The sequence below is a fragment of the Mya arenaria genome, chromosome 7, assembly GCF_026914265.1.
Source record: "Mya arenaria isolate MELC-2E11 chromosome 7, ASM2691426v1".
Lineage (NCBI taxonomy): Eukaryota > Metazoa > Mollusca > Bivalvia > Myida > Myidae > Mya > Mya arenaria.
Genome location: NC_069128.1, coordinates 1,575,574 through 1,598,856, shown reverse-complemented (window position 1 = coordinate 1,598,856; position 23,283 = coordinate 1,575,574). Strand labels below are relative to the sequence as shown.

Here is a 23,283-nt window from a genome sequence, read left to right as displayed (position 1 = left end):
TGGAAACATAGTACATATATCTTGAAGAGAAGACACACACCGATTCAAACTATAAGCATTGTTGAATCCCCTTTTTATAGAGCTCCACAAAACAACTCAACATATTATCCTGATAAAAACACGTGTCATTCGCCTTTAACGAATGAGCATCGCCCCAAATTAATTCATATCCGCAGAGATATGTTTATTCAATTGTTTTCAATTTTGGTTATTTATTCAACACAGTCCGGTGACACCATTTTGTATCCAAGAATGTGCATGTAATCAAGTCCGAAATAATGACTTGAAACGGATATGATAAAATAATTTTAATAAAATATTGGTATGACGTCAAAATGATTTGTGACGTAATTTTGCGAAAAAGAGGGACATAACATATCATATCTGGAGAAAATTAGCATGTTAATTTACAATACCAGTAGGCGTTTATGAAAAAGGATTTTGGGTACCGTTCTGATAATTTTCCATTTCGTATTTTTATCACTAAATCTGTTTGGTATGCAATTGCCAATAAGTTTTTTTTAAACAAAACCAGAATGCAAAAGGTTCCATCTGCAGTCTAAACTATATGTGCGATAAATACGTTTAATGTATCAGGCCATTTGAGTAGTTCTTAATGTAGTCCGTTCCCTTCACTTAGTCAAATTTAATTACAATTTTAAACAACACCCTGACAGTGCGATCTTTTTTAATCCAAGGATTCCCTAATCTGAAATTGGACACTTGAGTGTGTACTTTAAAACGATATGTTTCCCGTCTCATGCGAGATTTGTCAGCCTTGCGCAATCAAAGGTGTCTTAAATTATGTGATTATGTTTTTTTCAGACATGAAACAATAGGCTGAATCGCCTGTATGACTGTTCAATAATGAGTAAGTATTATTGCTATATGGTGTTCACTGACTGCGAATATATCGACAGTTGCTTTTAACCTAGCAATAATAAGTTTGAAGCATATCACATGCTTTCTTATAAGTTAATTAATCGTATCATAACTCATTCAATTCCCATGGAACTTAAGTTTAAACATTAATGTATTATAAATGTAACGCTTCAATCATAGCAACTGGTAAATATAAACATAAATTTTATGTATTCATTATTGAGCATGGTTACTCAATTCCATTATCTGCTTCAATGCAGTACAGGATAGGCTTTAATAACATGGTTTTCCGTGGTTGTAACGTTTTTAGTATTGTTCTGATCGTTATTAATCAACTCAACTGATAAGACGAAACTTGGTAATCTTTTGGTTATCCAAAAAAAGAAGGTTTCTATATGACTCGGCGCATTGCAAACAGATCAGCAAGGCAATCATCACACTGATAATGATTTAAAAATCGCACGACGCATTGTACCTGTCATAGCGTTATTCTTTAAGAACGTGTACATTCGAATAACAGGAGCTTATTTATATATAGGCAATTCTTGGGACACACGATGTCGACACACAGTACTCAAAATAGCTCTTAAATAGTATTCGGTTTTAAGCTACTTCATTATTTTAAATACCATCGGGGCCAAACATGTCTTTTAAACAACATTTCTGCGTTGAATCAGTTTAGAATATGTATACCAGGGGTGCTCCACACCATTGTAGTTTTAGAATCGTCCAGATAGGTCAGAGCAACTTAAGTAATCTGTAAATAATAACTATGCATTGTAAAAGAACAGGGTCACTAGCGCTTGACTTCTGAAATCTGAAAATCCTTTTAAGTTCTTCTTGAAACTGTATATATCTTAATCTAATAGAAACGAAAGATGTGTGTAAGAAAGGTCCTGTATAAAAATGATATTTTGTCAAAATTCTTTTGTGCGATGTATCCTTTGAATGCCTAAAATAATAGAATATAACCAAAGTCTACAAAATATGCGATAAAGAAACAAGCCATGTTGACATAAAAGACATGAAAACAACTATTTTCTTGAAACGGTCTTTTTCCATCCTACTCTTGAAAGGTTTGTGTCGACAAAGGCGCTGACATGAATTTATCAGTATTTTATCATTTTCATTTTAATTTGACATTTGTTTTGATAGTGCATGTGCCGACAAGAAACAAAAAGCAAATGGCAATTAAAGTAAATGTTAAAAATGTATTTACAACAAGCAGAAGTTTAAATAATATTTTACTATTTTATATATATGACGAGTTCAGCGAGCGAGCTATTAAACTTCGAAAACGATCGATAGGCATTACATCCTTACAGATACTTATAGAAAATTGAGCATGTGCGCTCAATGATGAGGAATTGGTAAACGCAGTTAAAAATGTTATTTATTTTTGTATTGACCAAAATGCACGGAATGTGCGTTCAGTAAACTATTCGGTAAACTTAATCGGTACGCATTATTCTTTTTGAATTTAAGCGAAAGCAATGGAACAAGCCCCTTCTATTGAGCCAAACACTATAACTTTAAATGTGCCACACTCTTGTATTGCTCCCGTGCATGACAATTTGCTGAATGTAGGGTCGTTAAGAACTATAAACGAAATGCGTCATTCGCGTTGGAACCTAACGCAATCGATCAACAGCCAAGTGTATCTTTGTTGCGGATTATAAACGGAATTCGTCATTTGTAATTCACATTTAATGATATTGATCAACGACCGAATGTAAATTTGTCACAAATTATAAACAGACTTCGTCATATTTACTTTACCACACAAACGGCAATTACTTAACGTGGCAATCTTCTTTTATGTCGAAAAATAGCTCCTCGAGGTAATGTGTTTTTTGTTCTCGTATACCCGACTGTAAAATAACATTGTTATATCTTCAATCTTGATTTTTTTATCGCCTATGCTTTCGACCTGATAAGATAATGACGCATTGCGAACAGGTTAACAATGTAATATTGAGCATAAAACCGATAATAATTTAAATTTACGAGCTTTCAAGCTATCATAACATCAGTTATTTTAGATAGTGTGGATTCGGATCACAGGAGCTATTTTGTATGAGTAACAGTGAGTAGATTTTTATCAATTTCTAGAAAAGAGATTTATAAAGGTATGGGATGAAGTTGCCGCTTAAGTAGTACACGTGACCACCAATGTATGTACACAGTACGCACTAGTAAATATTAAATGGTATTTGGTACGTAGGTCACTTTATTTGTATCACAATCAGGGCTAATTATTTTTTTTATCAAATAATGAAAAGCATTGGAGAATGATAAATTGATATTTCAGTCTGACTCAAGTAAAATGATAACAATTTATCATTTCACTCGGGACTACTGTTTCCATCATTTATAAGATTTGACTTGAAAAAGTACAGCGTATGTAACAAGTGGAATTTACATGTTTATTGTCGTCTGTAGTGTCGTAATAGACATATTGGCCGAATTGCCAATATCAAATTATGCAATATCTTTAATAAAACAAACATTTTGCGATTGACAATACCTATTTAAAAAAAGAATGAACTACCTATTTTATGTATGGACTATTTCATGGAACATACTGTTACAATTAACCCGCTTGATAGGTATCATTTAAAATTTACTTGGCCACACGTGCTATTAATAGAGTTGTAGATCATTTATTCTTACAAACTTTGACCGCGTACATGTATACTCAAGCCTTTGACTAGTCCTTCAATGGTTTACCTTCATCAATTCAGTTTTCTACGGCCTAGCTCAGAAAAGGCTCGTCCAACAGCTCAACGCTAAAGGAGTTCCGCCTTAGCAAATAGTTCAGGTTATCGGCTATAACAACCTGGAAAATTATCGCAGATTGAAAACCAACCAGGCCATGATGATTTCCGACATGTTGTTTAAATAACCTCCGAAGTCTGCGCTCCTTCCTTCTCAAAATCATATTCGGGCTCATGGGGTTTTCGTAAACCCAAAATTTAACAGAAACGTGACATTCAACTTAAATTGATATGAAACTAATTCGCTATCGCATCAACAAATCACCTTTCAGCTGCACAGCATGAATCCCCCCTGACAAAATACCGTAAGATCTAGAGCCGGAGAGCGACAATAAATATATATATACTCTAAGAGAAACACTAGACAAAGACCTCCGTTGATTTTACGCATACATCCTATAATAAGTCCATATTTGTTAATTTAAATATGTTCAAGTTGTTCTCGAATGTACAAAAAATGTCACTTGCTCCAGGTCTATTAAACTGTATTTATATAAACTATATAAACAAAATTTCGACATGCTTTTGATTAAAAACTTGTTTTGTGCCTCAATAAATGTCAATAGTCATAGGTTTCGTTGATGGTAGTAGGGTTTTATTTATACATAATTTCAATTGCAACAATCATTTATATAAAGAATGGAACATGTTGTTAGTGGACGGACTGCTCGCGCGAATGGGACTAACCTTGACACAGCGGTTTTTCTACAGTAACTTCCCTTTGCATAGAGGCCACGGAAAGTGACTGTCGTCAAACAAAGTTTGTCCATCAGGTAAATATGTTGAAAAAACACACACACGAGAAATGCATGAAATAAAAATAAATGTTGTTGAATTCAGTGTACGATCGTTTAAAAGATCGTGGATATATTTTCTGTGACATTCGTGAAATATAATACGAGCTTACACTGAATTCAACAAATATCTTCTATATGATAATTTATGATAATGGTATTCGTTTTGTTTGCTTGTTTGCTGGTATTACGAAAATACAATATTTGCTATTAAGCAATGTGTCATTCGATATAGTACTTGCCTCCGGAATGGTTTACTGTTCACCAATTTATAACTGTACTATTTATACCATACATGGGGTGTTTTTCGCTTTTCATGTAATGGCTTTAGTTGGTCGCCTGTTGCTATTGCTGTTCAAAACTTGACATGTCATAATTCAATATGAGTACGCTACTAATTTTTTAGTAACTTTGACAAGATCATACAAAATAGTTTTTAAATCCGAGCCTTCGTGCTGTAACAATGTTTTGCTTGAGCTTTGCGAGCGTTGTGTATGATTTAAACACTAACCCCGGGAAAAAGGTGCATAAACTATAGCAATTTGTTTCTTTTAGTATAATAAGATTTATCAAGATGTACTAGTGTACACAATCAACGATGTCTTAAAGGATAATTGCTCAAGAAAGTAAATTAGGTAGTTTATGTCTAGCTAGGCCGTAGATGACTTTAATTTTTGTTTTAATGATATAATTTATTATGAATATGAAAGCTTGGTAACCACAGGGAAACATAACAGAATATATTAGAAGAAAATAAGCACGAGACAGATATCTTTTACAATACCAGTCGGCGCTTATAAAATAGGATTAGGGAATTTGTATGGGTACCGTTCTGAAAATTTGCCAGTTTGTATTTTTTATATTATATGTGATAATATAAAAAATATGTATAATGGACTAAACATTACATAGCTGTAGCAGTATTTTCAATTTAGGTATAAACCGCATATGCATATTTGAAGTTTTAAAGCTACAAATAATCATTTGAACGTTCCATGAACCCCGCAGATGAACAATACTGGTAAATTTCAACAAAAATGTTGTATATCCAACATTGAGCACGGTAATTCGATTGCAATATCCGCCTTAAATATAGTATAACTTAACAACAACAATTCCTAATTGCGAGAGTGATCAAACATTTTACCTCATTGAAGGAAAAGTTCTTAATACATTGTTTGTTAGATGGGCTTTAATGACATGGTTTTCCGTGAAAGTAACCTTTTTATGGTTGTTCGTATCGTTAATTATCAACAGACGAGGAGAGGAAAGATTTCACAATGCAATATGTTTGTAATCAGAAAAAGGTTTCTATCCAATTCAAAATCGGCGCATTGCAAACAGGTCAACAAAGAAATTCTCAGCATGATACTGATAATTATCTAAATATATGAAGAGTTCACGATATGGAAGCTGTCATAACGTAATATAATTGAGTAAGTGTACATGTGAAGTACGGAAGATAATTTGTATCGGTAACAGTGAGTATTATATTAAATTCATGACCTTTTTTATAGAATAAATATGGACAGAAAGTCCCCCTTAATTGGTATGCGAGTTTCAGGGCGTATTTAGGCAGTATTCGGGACTCAGAATGTAGACACACAGTACACACAGTACACACTACACAAATAGCTGGTAAAAAGTTATTGGGTACGTAAGCTTTTTAATTTGTATCACAATCCGGGTCATAAATGTCTTTGAAAATCATAATGCGCGTTGAATAAGTTTTGAACGTGCATTCACCCTTTTATTTGACATCAGGGGTGTTCCGCACCACTGTATTTCGCAACCGTTCAGATAGGTCAAAGCTACTTAAAAATGTAATCTCTAAATAATAGTTTTGCATTTGCGAAGACCAGGGTCATTCGTGCTGTATTATTTAAAGCTTCTCAAGAAATATATATGTCCAAATGATCGCTGTAAATATTGTCCTCTCTGACCCACATCTACTAGCAAGATGTCATTTTTCAAATTTAATGTTGGCTCAAATCATATACCGGGACCGGGCTTAACAATGCCATGATGTCTTATTATTACTTCAGGCTGAACTTAAAACAAGGATATCATGTTGCTGTAATTGAAATTCAGTTCAATTAATGTTGGAAAAAGTCCATAAATTCCATGCGAAAGCGTATATCGATGCAAACTTAAGTATGTCTTCAATCACCATGATGCATTTGGTGTAACAGTGCTTCAATCAATTAGTCACCAATTACCCTTAACATTCGCCTCCTTGAAACACATGTATAGGCTTATAGGCTTATCCCAACTCATGGAGCTAGCGCGATGTGCATGCGCGTTTGTCATGTTATATAGATTGCTTCATCAAGAATTTATGAGCAAGTTCCGCGTTTTAAAATGAAAATATCTTTCTCAAATGGAATACGTTTAATGTTTGTAGAAAGGTATTTTATTGTATATATATATATATATATATATATATATATACACCAGAGAAATAATCCAATTCTTCTTATCTCTACTATGCACAAAACAAAATCACCACGACATGTTTGAAAAGGACTATTTTGCAGCTGATACTATGTTTTATTGGATGCACCTGTGGTTTGTAGTATTTCTGACATGGGTTAAACTCCGTTTTAGCCGCAATTGTTTCGTAGAATTAACTGTCATAATTTCATATGAACATGCGAGCTTATGCTAGTTCTGTGCTCACCTGACCGTAACAATATTTAACAAGGAGGGTTCTGAGAGTGTCATTCATTCAGTTACTCAGTGCACGTTAAGCAGACTAGTAAATTCGTATTAAAATTCGGAACCTACACTTTTTATGTTTTACTCTTTGTTGTTGTTGTTGTTGTTGTTGTTGTTGTTGTTGATGTTGTTGTTGTTGTTGAAATTGATTTATAATGCTGCTTAGGATGATTATATTCATTATTGCATTCATGCATACTTCCTTAATGATTTACTATTTATGTGTTATGTATTGTTTTGCTATTATAAATGCTTGTATATCAGTAGCTGCCAATTGGGCTGATCTGGATTTCTCATATTGTTATAATGTGCGCGCTTACTCTTATTTTGGACCTGTATCTAGTTGTTTTAACAATAAAGCTCTCAGTGCCCCTCATATGTGTTGGTCGTTTGTTTAAATAAAAATATATTAGCACATCATAACAGACAATGTTGTAGCTCACCGTGCAAAGTTAACAACAATGCCGTTAACATCGTTTTAACCTGTAATAAAGCTCTGGAAATCGGCCTATTTTAAATTTCAAAATAACGTTGTTGTTTTTTTATAATTATCTGTGTTTCCGCCTTGGTACGTTCAGCAAAACCTGACGTTCAGTCCCGTCTCCAGATGCTATGAGAATTCAGTCGCGGAGTGTATCTATCATGTAAACATATATAGCAGTGCATTTTGTCCGGCAATTAAATGGGAGTGGAATACAGAAATGACCTTTGTTGTCTGACTGTACGGATACGCAACTTTTAATGAAATTTAAAGACTGTAATGAACGTTTTGGTATATGTTCATTGTCTTCGTGATGAAATTGCAACCAAGACTTTACTTTCCATTGGGTTCAAGTACTAGGTACAGGGGTGAGCCTTTCATATCTCCTTAAGCCATTCAGCTTTAAAGGCGTTGGTTATAGATGTTTTCGAATGTCAATGCCACATATTTAATGATCAGAGTTCTAATGTCCACTAACAGAGTGTTTGCCTTTTCTTTATATTTAAAGTTTCTGGCAGAATTCAAAGTCTGTCAGACACATTTTTCCAGAACATTTTTTTTTTCAACGAAGTCGAATGACACCATGTTGTATCCAAAACCTTCCTTGTAATTATGGCCGAAATAACGACTTTAAAACGGATATGACATCAGAAATTTTAATGAAATATTAGTATGACGTCAGAATGATTTGTGACGCAATTTTTTGAAATATCATAGACAAACATGGAAGAAAGGATTGTTGTTATGGATACTAAAATGGTTTGTAGACGTACATTTTGGACGGTGCCTCGACCGCACGCTCCGGATTGGTCTGAAGGTCTAATTTTTCGATCCGGATATTTCATGTATCCGGAAACATATGATATTTTTCTTATATACTTATCAATATGTGGAAATATTGACGTGGAAACACGTTTTTTGTTCATTCCATCAAAAAGCGCGTTCGACGTTGTTTGCTTTCGTCATCAAGCGTCATAATTTTATATCACTGTTGACGTCATAAAGTTCCTCTCGAAATCGCTCTTTTGACGATTTTTAATATTTTCTTCTATTTAAAAGAAATTCTTCTTGCATACTGATAATATCAACTTGCGCTTTCTTAAAATGAAATAATAAACTTCTTCGCTAGGCTTTGTTGTGAACCGTGGGTAATTTGAAAATCTCGTAAGCAGGCATAACTAATGAGGCAGTTCCATTGGTTCCGCATGGTTCCAATGCGGAGATGTGCATCAATTATACTATCTTACTAATGTTTCTCTTAGAAAAAGTGTTCTAGTAAAATGCTTGATTGGAACTCGGTCCGCCTTGTCACAACACTTAAAACAGCGAAAAAGACCACTCATCTGTGAAGAAAACCGACAATAAACAGTAAGACATGGAATGAGTTCAATTATAAAGTGGATTTATTTAAAACTTACCGTGAGTATCATAGACAATTTGGCACGAAATAATACATCCATTACAAATTCGTTGGATCACGATCAGAAAGTGGTAAAATTGTGAAATCAAAGTCACTTTTTTTGCAAACGAAATTTTGTAATTCGAAATATGCACATACTTATTCAGGTTACTTTCTAAATAAAGCTAAATGTATGAATATGTGCATAGCGTATAGATCATGAAAATGGTGGCATTTTACTGGCGCCTTGAAAAGTGTTTGGAATAATTTTCATGCCAATCAGGGTAAGTAAAAATTAACTTCATACCTTGTCCACAGACACTGCGATAAACCAATGATACCGGTTCAACGGTCTTCGCTGTTAAATTTGGATTTTATCTTTAGTTATTAAAATTGTAAGGCTTTATGTCCGTTTGAGTGACAGTCATTATGTAGCTACATTAATGAGCGGTCAATGAAACCTTTTTATTATTTTGATATTTGATATGTATCCCTGTACATATAGAAAAGTAATGTACATTTAGATTGAGGGTTTGGGTGCGTAGTTGACAAATCACTCCAACCTAATAGCGATTACCTCTTCTTTGCCAATTATGTGGTCTCTATGTATATGCCATTCGAGGATTGCGCAAAAGCAGATGTGCAGAATATACTTAAGACTTGCTCTTTGTGTATACTTTCTATGAAGATTAACAAATACTATGTGATTCTTATTGTTTCATACCAAATACAAATACCTCGCAGGGTAAATGTTAATTGTTAATTTGGGTATTTCATGTCTATGTATGCCGTAGATGACTTTTGAGCTCTGTGTTATTCACAGAGGGACATAACATATTATATTTGGAGAACATTAGCATGATAAAGTCATTTAACAATACCAGTAGGCGTTTATGAAAAAGGATGATGGTTACCGTTCTGGTAATTTTCCATTTTGTATTTTTGATATTATATGAGGCAAGATATTAGCAATAATTATATAGCTGTAGCCGAATTTTCAATTTAGGTATAAACCACACATGCATATTTGAAGTATTAAAGTCACAAATAATTTAAACATTTCATGAACCGGATTTTTATACTTGAACCGCATACTTTTGGTATTATTTGGAAATGTTTTGTTTAAAGATAAACAAAAATACCAATCATGCTTATGTTAACACGTGAGATGTCGTAGTGGCAAAACATTGTTATTCAACAGCAGTTAATAATGTTAAAACAGTTAAAGGTTTTAGTAAGTACTTACCAAAATAAATTGTTAGTTATACTTTTATGAGATGAAACTAAATACTAACAATCATTATGTTTTTAGTGGTCTACAGTCTTGAGTCTTGTGAAAACTCATCTACTTGGATAGCCACTGTCTAATTCTACCGTTCACTTAATTAAAATCAATAATCAATAATATGGTCAAAATATATTAATGACGACCAAACATTGTTGAAAGTTTAATTTATAATGAAATAAGAGATATTTTTCACAAAAAAAATGAAATAAAAAAACCTTATTGCCCGTTTATGAGGCACACTTTTGAGCAGAAAGAGACATGTCACTATATCCTCTGCATGACTCATTTTTTGCGGACGACTTCATTAACGTCATTACTTAAAATCGTTATAAACAAGTTATATCACAAAAAGAGGCGACATAATATGAATATAAAATATTTGTTTTTTCACTATAAGATGACAATGATTGAACCAGTAAAAAGAGGCAAATCACCATAAACTAACCTAATGCAAGTTCTTATTTTTGAGTAAATGATACGATTGTAATACCTCATGTGTGCGTACGTACCCAAAATCGTTTTGGTATGCAATTGCCAATATGATTTTTTTAAATAAAACAATAATGCCGTCCAAAATATAGGTGTGGTAAATACAAACGTATTATGTATGATGACATTTGAGTGGTTCTAAATGTAGTCTGTCCTCTCAATTTGTCACATATATTTCAAGTTTTAAACATCACCAGACAGCGCGAGGTTCCCTTATCTGACATGGGGGTGTGTACGATCTTTTCCCCATCTCATCCAAGTTTTGTCTGTCTTAGGCAAACAAAGGTGTTGAGGTTAATCTTGATAAAACATGTGACTATCTTATGATTTTCCTGGCATGAAACTATAGGCAGAATCGCCTGTATGTCTGGTAACAAATGATTTTGAATTATTGCTTCACGGTGTATAATGACTGCGAATATATCGACATTTATTTTTAAAATTTTGCAATAATGAGTTTAAAATATATCACATGATTACTTATAAGTTATTTAATCGTATAATAACTCGATTCTATTCATATGGAACATAATTTCAAACATTTATATATTATATATGCAACGCTTCAATAAGAAATACTAATAAATATAATCTAAAAGTTTATATATTCATTATTTAGCATGTTATTAAATTTCATGATTCGCTTTAAATGCAGTACCTTTACTACAACACTTTTTAACTGCTAAATTGATCCAAAATTTATCTTATGGGTTTTCCGTGGTTGTCATGTTTTTAGTATTGTTCTAATCGTTCTAAATCTTCTATAAGACGAAACTTTACATGGTAATCTTTTTGTCATTAAGCAAGGTTTCTATCTGAGTCGATATCGGCGTATTGCAAACAGATAAGGTCATCATCATACTGATAATGATTTAAATGTTCGCATATTGTACAATATTGAACCAGTCATCGTGTCAGTCATTTGAGTAAGTGTCCGTTCGGATTGCAGGAGCAAATTTATATTAGCAATAGTGAGTATATTTAATTTATGTTTTTAAAGAATGCCCATGGACTGAAATTTTCTTTCTTTTAGTACGCGCGATTTAGATCGTATTTAGGCAGTACTCGGGACCTATAATGTCGGCATACAATACTCAAAATAGCTCGTTAAAAGTATTCGGTAGCTATTCGGCATTAAGTTACTTCATTTGAATCTTAATCGGGGCCAAAAATGTCTTTTGAAACATTTATGTGCGTTGAATCAGTTAAAACATGCATGGAAACCTTTATTCGACACCAGGGCTGCTCCACAGAATTGTAGTTTTAGAATCGTTCAGATAGGTCAGAGCAAGTAATCTCTAAATAATAGTTATGAATTATTAAAGAGCATGGCAACTAGCGCTTAACATCTGACAACTCTTTCAAAATCTTCTTGAAAATGAATATATCTTAATCGATTAGAATACGATATAATTATGTGTCTTAGAAAGGTGATGTATTAAAATGGTATTTTTGTCAAATTCATTTGTGCGATGTTTCGCTTAAATGACTAAAAGTATGCATTTAAACCAAAGACTAGACAATATGCGATCATAAGACATGCCAAGTTGACATGAAAGACCTGAAAACAACTATTTTTATCTTTCTTATCAGATGTCAGTCTCTTGAGTCTTAAGTGTTTACTTGTTTAAATATTATTTAAATGACGACTGCACCGAGCGAGCGATAAAACTGGCCAAATGACCAAAAGGCATAACATCCTTACACATATTTGATTGGGAATTGAGCCATATTGTTCGCGGATATAATTGAGCATGTGCTCTCAATGACGAAAACAAAGTGCAGTTAAAATATAATTTATATTTTATAAAAACCCTGATGTGCACGGAAGGCCGTAAAATAAACCATTCAGTCGTTATTCAACTTTCGTTTGGAACTAGAACGCACCTGCTTCATTATTTTCATACATACTACGGTTTGGTTTTCCATGGTAATACAATGTTTAGCACCGAGTTGTTTTTATTAACTTAAAACTTGACTTTGGGTGTTCGGAGATATTAGAACCTGCACATTCCCATGAGCCAAACAATTTAAGTTTAAATGTTCTACAATGCTGTTTGCTTGTTTTCGAATGATATCCGAATACAGTTTGTTTTATCAGAAGATAATAAGCGTAATAAGCCTTGAGTGGCATCAGGGATTGTACTCAAACTTGAAAGGTGGTGTGACACCGTCATAAAAATCACCAACGTTTCCCTAAGTTAATCCGAAAAAGATACTTCGGTTGTGAATATTGATCATTAAACTATATACACGTTTTCATGCGAACCGCTTGTATCTGATTTCGTTATTTGGGATGAAAGCTCACGCACATGACCAACTGCTGAATACCAATGTATTAAGAATCATGAAAGGAATTCGTCAGTTGTGATGAAATCTTTCGCAATCAACGGCCAAATGTCACTTTGTAACAAACTATAAATGGACTCGTCATGTGTTATGAAATACAACGCGATCGATCAACTGTCAAATGTTACTGCAAAACGAATAATAAATGAAAGTTTAAACGAAAATTCAGCGCAATCGATCAACGGTTGAATGTGATATTGTTACGAATTATAAACAGAATTCCCATCTGTGATGAATGCAATCTCAAGCAAACAAGTGGCGAATGTGACTTAAGTGCAATTAAAGTGGCCGCAGCGTTATTGATTACCTACTGGTAAAGACCTCTTTAGCAATTTGCATGATAAATTGTCGAAATCGCTTAAAAGGTTTGTTAGACTACACTATTCATAAACTCATTTCCATCAAAATGTATCGATAGTGCGGGTTATATTCCTATCATTCTACGCAATACATAATTATGTATTTTTTATAAATGTTCTTGTCACAATTTTTCGTCATTTTTGTCAATTATTACTATTTTGATTTATATTAACGTTGCTGATGACATTGTTTCGACATTAGTCGAAAACATCACGACTAAATGTTTGGAACATTATCAACAATATGGCTTGATCCTGAGCTTGACACAACATGACACAACATGTTGTCCTCTAGCGCTTGCGGAAGTAGTGCCGCTCCCCACAATATAAAACTTGTCCAAGTGAACGGTGATGAAAATTCGTTTTACGAAATATGTATAAAGAAAAAACAGTACACCACAATGCACTATTTTACACAAAAATTAGCTTACCATGTTTCTCTGTCTTTTTGTTACTTAGCTATTTGTACGATGTCTTCACACCATGGTAGCTGTCATTTAGTCAGCTTTTTAAAATATTTTATTTGTTTCTCATTGAATCAGCCCAGAACGTGTTTACGTCCTTTACAGGGCGCCACATATGTACCATTTCATTCATAGTGTTCCAATTTATTTCGAACGGTGGGAGCTCCGAACCACTGTAATATTATAATTGTTCAGAAAGGTTAGATCTACATAAAATAATCACACAATAATAGTTTTGTATTTGCGAAGAACAGGGCCATTGAACATCGCTTGAGTATTATAATATTTTTTAAAGATTTAATTTTCTAGAAAGATATACCTTCCAAGAGCGCCATTTGTCCTATCGTTCAATCATATTGTTAGGACCGGTGTAAACAAAACCGTGCGATTTTATTGTAATTTCAGATATTCTTTATCTCAAAGATATCCAGATATTATAAGCTAAGCTAAATTTTTTATTGAAGTATTTATTGATTAATTGATTGATTATTTAAGAGTTTTAAGACTGAATAGAAACTATCATTATGATAATCACGATAACCATTTTTTTATTTTTCAAAATCAATTTTAAATATGTATTTTGGCTTATTGCTATCAGCTACTTAAATCTGTTCAGCTTAATAGTTTAATTCGGGCCTTTTCATTTATTTTGAAACCTTTAAAAGAAAGATATCGATGTAAACTTCCAAGTATTTGCTCTCATGAACTTCCATGTCTCACTCGACAATTCAACAATTTACTTCTGTAATCGTGTTCGATGATATTTTTATCCTAACCAATGATACTAATAGAACAACGAAAGTTGTTCATATATGTTTGCCATATTATGTAGATTATTTCGCAAAAATGTATATGCATTAGTTTTGGGCTTTTAAAATGAACATACTTTATCGAATGGAGTACTATTAATAAATGTAAGAAAGGTATTGTATTTCAATGATATGGTTGTGAAAAATCAGTTGCGTCGATCATGGCTAACACATTGAATAAAGTCAAAGTCTATACAAAATGATTAGACAAGCTCATTTGACCTGATATAGATTAAAAGAAATTCTTGTCTAATATTCCTTATCTGAAATGTGACTCTTGACTCTTAAGTGTTTACTCTACTTAAACAATATTTTAAACATACTAGTAGTTGAGTTGAACAATTATAACGACATTCAGTAGGTACTCTGTTGCTTCGCTGTTGATATTTTCTTGTGTCATCCCCCATCAATACACCTAAATCCGGAATACCGCTTATTTTAGGACGAAACACGGAATACCTATTACTTTTGAACTTAACCTGGAAAACCGCTTTTTGTAATTTGTAATACCTCTGAGTCTTGAACTGGAATGTGACATTCCCCTTGGTATAACTGTTTTCACCCAGCTGTCATATCACGTCGATGTGTAATGTTATGGACAGAGTCAAAGATGCCTTCGACGCTATTACAACGAGAGCTAATGACCACTCATTATTTGTCTCTAAAATGTTGATTAATATCATTTTTGGTAAATATAATGAGATAAACAACACATCTGAAGATTATAAGTATCTTCCATTGTCGAGAGTGTAAGATAGGTTCATCCCGACCCGAGCGTAAAGTGTTTTGCAGAAACGAGGTTTACCGTGTTTCCGCAAAACAGCCTGCGCCAGGGTTGCGATGAACCTATCGTACACGAGCGGCTATGGTAGATGCTTTTACTTCCACCTCAGTTAAATAAAATTAAGTAAAAATGCATTTTTGCTGGCACTCTTTTGTGCGTAGTGAAAATAAATGCGTATCTCTGCCCGAGGACAAGATATGCATTTCTAGCATGGTTAAATCATTTGATCTACTTATCTGAGGTGGGAGAAATGTAATGCCCTTGATATCATCTGAGAGTTTGTAATGGAAATGGCCGCCTCATACGAAATTTTTAAGTGGATTTAGTTTGAAGAAATACGATTATTCCTAAAATTGTGGTGTTTGTCATTTTGTGATTTTTCGAAATGGAATTGTATTATCTATACACAGAAGCATTAAATCACTTTAATAGTTCTGTGTGTGGTGCAGTTTACACGGAAACTTCAGAAAGTACTTAAGAGCATGGGACATTGCGTTATGCATGTTTGTCTTCAGACAATTAAGTAATACCAACATATTGCATACTATTTTAAAGGAAATTGACTCCTCCGTTCATGTCACCTATTTTACGATGGATTGTTTCTATGTTGACATATGAATAAAACTTGACTCTAACGTGAAATCAGGTAAGTTTGAGTCAAATACCTTGTTTCTTTCTTGTCATTACATATCTTCAGATTTGTTGTTGATCTCATTATATAAATCATCATTTTAGATACAAACAATAAGTCAGACGCCTGTGGGAGAAACCAGAAATCATGCCTTATTCGCTACAGGGAAGTTTACTTTAGTGCCTGTTCTAGTACACCTTCGGACAAACATTGGGGATTCAGTGACTGGATCGTTCTTTTAAAAGCTAATAAATCACATCTTATCAAAATTGATCCGAAAGAAACTAATTTACGATATGTCGGTTAAACGGGTATGGACCACAGGAGTGCATTTTTATGCGAACCGCAATAATCTGAATTCGCGGCCTGTAATAATGATACTGTGGCCAGCAAAGTGATTTACAGCCATAGTGCGTAGCATGTGTTTCTGCTGTTCTTGCATACAGCTCCCGTGTTGTGCAAAACCGCTTGGACGGGGGAAACAATACACACAAATTAGTTGTCAATACAATGCAAACTAAATAACGCCACAAACATATTACGTTTGTCATTTTGTTCGAATGTTTAAATTGCAGAGCAAATTTGGATTGCCTTTCGATACACACATTAAATAAGGAAATTTTGTTACAATGATTACACTTTGGTATATGATGAGTTTTCTTTACAAGATGACCATTATTCCTTACGTTTTGAATCAAGTATATTGTTTGCAATAAGGAAATCAATTTATTGTTTTGAATTTGAAAAGATCCCCTGCATTGATTTTGGTAAATAATTAAAATTTGTTTATCATAACTTACGTAAGTTTTAATTTCCCAAATGTGATACTTTTAAACGTTTCTAATAGATCGACATGTATGCCTGTGTCGGTCTTGATGACCTAGTATTCCTTTCAAAAGTATGGCTTCCTTTTAGGATATTTAAAAATGAGACTATGTTAATTCTGAGTAATTTCAAACCAGAACGGTAATCGCTCAGGATAATTAACTTTTTACATAAAGCGCACTCTTAACATTGGAACCCCAAAAAATCATTTTATAATTTAAACGTCATCTTTACCTACACCGTATATAAATCAACGTTTTTATTTCAGAAAAGTTGCAATGCAGTTTTTTGGGCTTAAATCATTCGTCATCGCAGGTAAAACACTTAAAAAACAATTAAAATATTCTAGTTTAATTGTTCAAAGCGCAAACGTGTTACGTAAACGAAGATATTGAACTCTAACCAAATAAATTGTATCACCGTTATTATTATGGCCAAAATGTCTGTGTTTTATAACTGTTTCAATAAATGCATAGGTAAGTTTCGTTATTGAAAAGTTCTTTTTAACTTTTTACATTGCATTTTCTAAAGAGTGTACTAGTCTTATGTCTCAAAGATATGCATCATAGTCGTTTGTATTAAGGCAAATATGATAGTATAACAGCCTTTGAGTGTTAATCTTGGAGATAACTGCAATACGTTAGCATATGATCAAGTTTAACCTAAACTAATAATCAAACTGTAGGTAAATGGAATCAAAAGAGCCCGATCGAATCTAGATTGTAATAGTTAATATTGAATGTATTTCAGTAATTGTTCTTTACGGAGCACATAGCGGGTATTCAATACAAAATGGCGATGTTTGTTCATGTGTTGAAATCAAGACATCACCATCTAGACCCCAATTGACATTAACAACTACACCTAAATCAACACCATCAAGTAACAACGGTAGCAAGACTACTTCGGTACCATCTACATCTAAATCAACACCTACAAGAAGCAACGCTAACAAGACTTCTTCGGCACCAACTACACCAAAATCAACACTTACAAGTAGCAACGCTAGCAAGATTACTTCGCCATTAACTACACCTACGTCAACACTTACAAGTACAAACGCTAGCAATACTACTTCGGCACCAGCTACACCTAAATCGGCACTTACAAGTACAAACGCTAGCAATACTACTTCGGCACCAGCTACACCTAAATCAACACTTACAAGTACAAACGCTAGCAATACTACTTCGGCACCAGCTACACCTAAATCAACACTTACAAATACAAACGCTAGCAATACTACTTCTGTACCAACTACACCTAAATCAGCACTTACTAGTTCAAACGCTAGCAATACTACTTCGGCACCAGCTACACCTACGTCAACACTTACTAGTACAAACGCTAGCAATACTACTTCGGCATCAACTACACCTACGTCAACACTTACAAGTACAAACGCTAGAAATACTACTTCGGCACCAGCTACACCTACGTCAACACTTACAAGTACAAACGCTAGCAATACTACTTCGGCACCAGCTACACCTACGTCAACACTTACAAGTACAAACGCTAGCAATACTACTTCGGCACCAACTACACCTACGACAACACTTACAAGTACAAACGCTAGCAATACTACTTCGGCACCAGCTACACCTTCATCAACACTTACAAGTACAAACGCTAGCAATACTACTTCGGCACCAGCTACACCTACGTCAACACTTACAAGTACAAACGCTAGCAATACTACTTCGGCACCAGCTACACCTACGTCAACACCGACAAGTACAAACGCTAGCAATACTACTTCGGCACCAGCTACACCTACGTCAACACTTACTAGTACAAACGCTAGCAATACTACTTCGGTACCAGCTACACCTACGTCAACACTTACAAGTAAAAACGCTAGCAATACTACTTCGGCACCAGCTACACCTACGTCAACACTTACAAGTAAAAACGCTAGCAATACTACTTCGGCACCAGCTACACCTACGTCAACACTTACAAGTACAAACGCTAGCAATACTACTTCGGCACCAGCTACACCTACGTCAACACTTACAAGTACAAACGCTAGCAATACTACTTCGGCACCAGCTACACCTAAATCAACACTTACAAGTTCGAACGCTAGCAATACAACTTCTGTACCAACTACACCTATATCGGCACTTACTAGTACAAACGCTAGCAATACTACTTCGGCACCAGCTACACCTACGTCAACACTTACTAGTACAAACGCTAGCAATACTACTTCGGCACCAACTACACCTACGTCAACACTTACAAGTACAAACGCTAGCAATACTACTTCGGCACCAGCTACACCTACGTCAACACTTACAAGTACAAACGCTAGCAATACTACTTCGGCACCAGCTACACCTACGTCAACATTTACAAGTACAAACGCTAGCAATACTACTTCGGCACCAGCTACACCTACGTCAACACTTACAAGTACAAACGCTAGCAATACTACTTCGGCACCAGCTACACCTATATCGGCACTTACTAGTACAAACGCTAGCAATGCTACTTCGGCACCAGCTACACCCACGTCAACACTTACAAGTACAAACGCTAGCATTACTACTTCGGCACCAGCTACACCTATATCGGCACTTACTAGTACAAACGCTAGCAATGCTACTTCGGCACCAGCTACACCTACGTCAACACTTACTAGTACAAACGCTAGCAATACTACTTCGGCACCAGCTACACCTACGTCAACACTTACTAGTACAAACGCTAGCAATGCTACTTCGGCACCAGCTACACCTAACTCAATACTTACAAGTACAAACACTAGCAATACTACTTCGGCACCAACTACACCTACATCTACAGCAACAAGATTCAGCGGAAGATATAAACGAAGTGCAGTCGATGGCCAATTTTCGGGGTTTTGGAGAAATGGAAATTGTGATTGCTCTCAAAATGCATCGTCTATCTTTGATATTGGTAATATTACATATGTTTTTCCCTTTTTTTTGTCATATCGAAAGTTAATTGATACTGGTTTTGATTAAACATAAGTAATTTTTTATTTTACTTTTTTGTCATGCGCAAATGCCATTCAAAAGTAGCATATTTGATCTTTTTTCTCTTTAAAATAATATCAAAACATCTGCATCTGCATGAACGGCAATTCAATTGATATAAACATTACCAAAACAAAATGCTCACTTCAATTCCAATGCTTTGCAGGTAGTACAACTGTCTCTATCCCACTGCAACTTTCGTTAAAAGAAGGTGTGTTTAATAAATCGTTGAAGGGAGAATACGAACATCAATTCAAAATAAAGGTAAGTAAGTCCCATTCACAAATTTTTAAGGTTGTTGATAATAATGTCACTTATTGTTGAAGAAATTGCCACTTTAGAAATAATGTTGTATTTAGCCATTATTAGAAATTAAGTTATTTGTAAATTTAGGACAACAACTAAATTCAAAGAGTTTTACATAAAAGGGAGAAAATATGATTTTGTGCCTCGTTAATAAAATTTCCATGAAAATATCATGACATTATTTTTCAGCTTACCCAGTTATACAAAACAACCATAGGGTTCCAAAGTGTAGCCATACTAAACGTAACGTAAGTTATACGATTTAAACTATATGGTAATGTTGCTGGTAAAATATATTATATACTTTAAACTAAAATGTTGTTGTAAAATGATAACTAGTTAATTTAGTGGTCATGCTTTAAAAGCGTTATTTCTACGAGAGTTAAACTTGTGTTTCGTCTTAAAGGTATAAAAGATGTTTAAGTATTTTTTAATGTACGATTATTTCGATGAAGAATTTCTAAGGAACATCCTGCCTATAGGGTTTATGTATTGCTGGCTTCTCAGATTTAATAATGTTTGAACGAACGGTTAGTCTGAAACAGTAAAAATCCTGATTCCTTATCATGATTATGTTTCGCCCTTGTTTTAATGGGAAACAAATCATGATTTACATTAAAGCAAATTATAAACAGTCCGTTGTTCAGTTTTTACGCTTCATTGTTTGAACGTACCGTTAACATTAATCGCGTTCAACGATGGGGTCAACCATGATCTTCTTAAAAGATATTTCGTTGATATTATAAAACTGGGCTTCTCCCTGTATTTGTTTGTTGTACTCGAGCATATGTTCAAATTTTACATGTTGCGGTACAATACTTTTTTATAACAATAAATATTTTTGCTGCATGTCATTAGTAACAAAACTATTTTTAAAGTTTGTTAACACTATAATACCTAATTCGTTAAATGTGTGTATTTTCGGTGTAGAAATGGGAGTATTCTTTGCGACTATGACGTCATTTGCAAAGGGGATGTGAACTTGATGAAAATAGCTACAACTACAGCAAACATGGGAAAGGCACATCAATCAATGGACTTTACCTTTTGTCAGAACTGCAGCGTGGTTGTAAATAGAACAGCTATCGCACAAGCTATACATACTGGTGACATTTATATCTTTATAGTCACAGATTACCGTAGAATGTTAACATTAACGAAATATCTAAAGGATTGAACGCAGTTGTGTATATTCGAGTAAACAAAGCAAGTCATTTTAGATAAATGAAATGTACCAATTGCATTAAAGGGGTATTTACGCTAGTATATCCTTTACCAGACCCCGGCGTATATTCGATACGAACAATTCAGCGTTGAAATAATACATAATGGTATATGTAAACATGTACGAAATCATTATTTTAAACTAGACAAGTGTTTTGCTCTATGAGGCAAAGCATCTTACTGTTTTGTCTGTTTTATTGGTACAAAGCTTATTTATAATTATTCTACATCACAATTGTAGCTGACCAAAAGAGAACAACGGATGTGTGTTCAAACTGCATAGATGGCGAAAGATGTGTTATAGATTTACAAAAAGGTGAGGTTCATTGTATAGACCCTTGCAAAGAATTGGACAATGGAGGATGCAAAAACGATGGTGAATGTTACTTTGATAGAAAGGCAAACTCTACAAAATGTAGGTATGTACTAAATATAAACTGCAAATTGATAAAATGCTGGTAAAATAGCACAGTGCTTTAAATTTGTTCATTCTTAGGGGTAAAGACGTGACGTTGTTCAAAATTAAAATTAATTAACTCAATTTATTAGTCAATTTGATATATTTTGCCAAAATGCTGGCTTATTACTTTAGATGCATTGTATACTTCGAAGAAATGGAGCTTGTACTTTCTTTAACGATATTTTAATAATTGTTTATCGATTACACATGCTCAATTCGGTTGCAAATTATTTGAACTTTGGTAAAATAAATCAGTTTTATTAAAGTCTCATATGCAAATATTGTGTTTAGATGCCAAAGTGACAGTGACCATTTTGTTTACTCTGGAGAACATTGTGAAATTGCTGTTGAGAGACTGTCCCTGTCGTCAACGTACATCGCTGCGATTGCTGGTGGATCAGGGGGTGCAATCGTCGTAGTTCTGTCAGTGGTCATTGTTTGTCTTATCCTACGAAAGAAGAAGCAGAAGGATGTTGACAAAAATGAAAGGTAAGAAACAGGTTGACATCACATATGTCAATGATAAATTATGTATCAAACATGTATCATGTTTGGATATTATCACAGTACAAACCCAGCAACAAATAAAATATGATCTCATTTTACGGTAGACCGGTAGACACACGTACTGCCGTAGCAGTCTGCACATCTTTTCTTATATGAAACTATTTTATGCATGCTGTTGAATTGTCGACGGAAATAACAGCCTAGCAAATAGTATCGCCGTAAATGTACATCTTCTACAGTATGAGCATGGAGGAGTTCGGTCGATCTCTTACAAAAGGTGGCCTGCGTCTGTCTTCTGATATGTATCCGAGAAAACGCGAGGACACATTAACGGTTGAAGGGAAAGAACACAAGATCATCACCGACAGCCGGGGAAACGAGGTTATCATTTTATTTTAACAAATGATTTTATGATAAAGATTTTCCCAACACCAAACGTTTATTTTTTAATGAGCAACTGAGTTTTACAGAGTTTATTATTCCAAAAATAGATCATGTGATATACAATAAATAAAAAAAAAACAAGATCTACAAGTTAGAATTAAATAGCACACTTAATGAAGATATTTTTTAAGAGCGATGCGTTATTAGAGTATAAACACAAACAATTGCGTTATTATGATTTTACACCGAGCAACAGTTGCATACAATTTCCAGGAAAACACTCAATGCCATATCGTACAGATGTTAAATGAACACGTCCTCAGAAAGAAATAGTTGCAAAAACTC

At 34.1% G+C, this 23,283-nt stretch overlaps 1 protein-coding gene across 1 annotated transcript; it reads left to right on the top strand.

Annotated features, from left to right (window-relative positions):
* The first annotated feature begins 17,488 nt into the window (after positions 1-17,488).
* LOC128240399 (uncharacterized) lies at positions 17,489-19,597 on the top strand. The gene is made up of 3 exons (XM_052957035.1): positions 17,489-17,525; positions 17,800-19,399; positions 19,561-19,597. Exons 1-3 carry the CDS (start codon positions 17,489-17,491, stop codon positions 19,595-19,597), a joined length of 1,674 nt encoding a protein of 557 aa, XP_052812995.1.
* Positions 19,598-23,283: the final 3,686 nt, after the last annotated feature.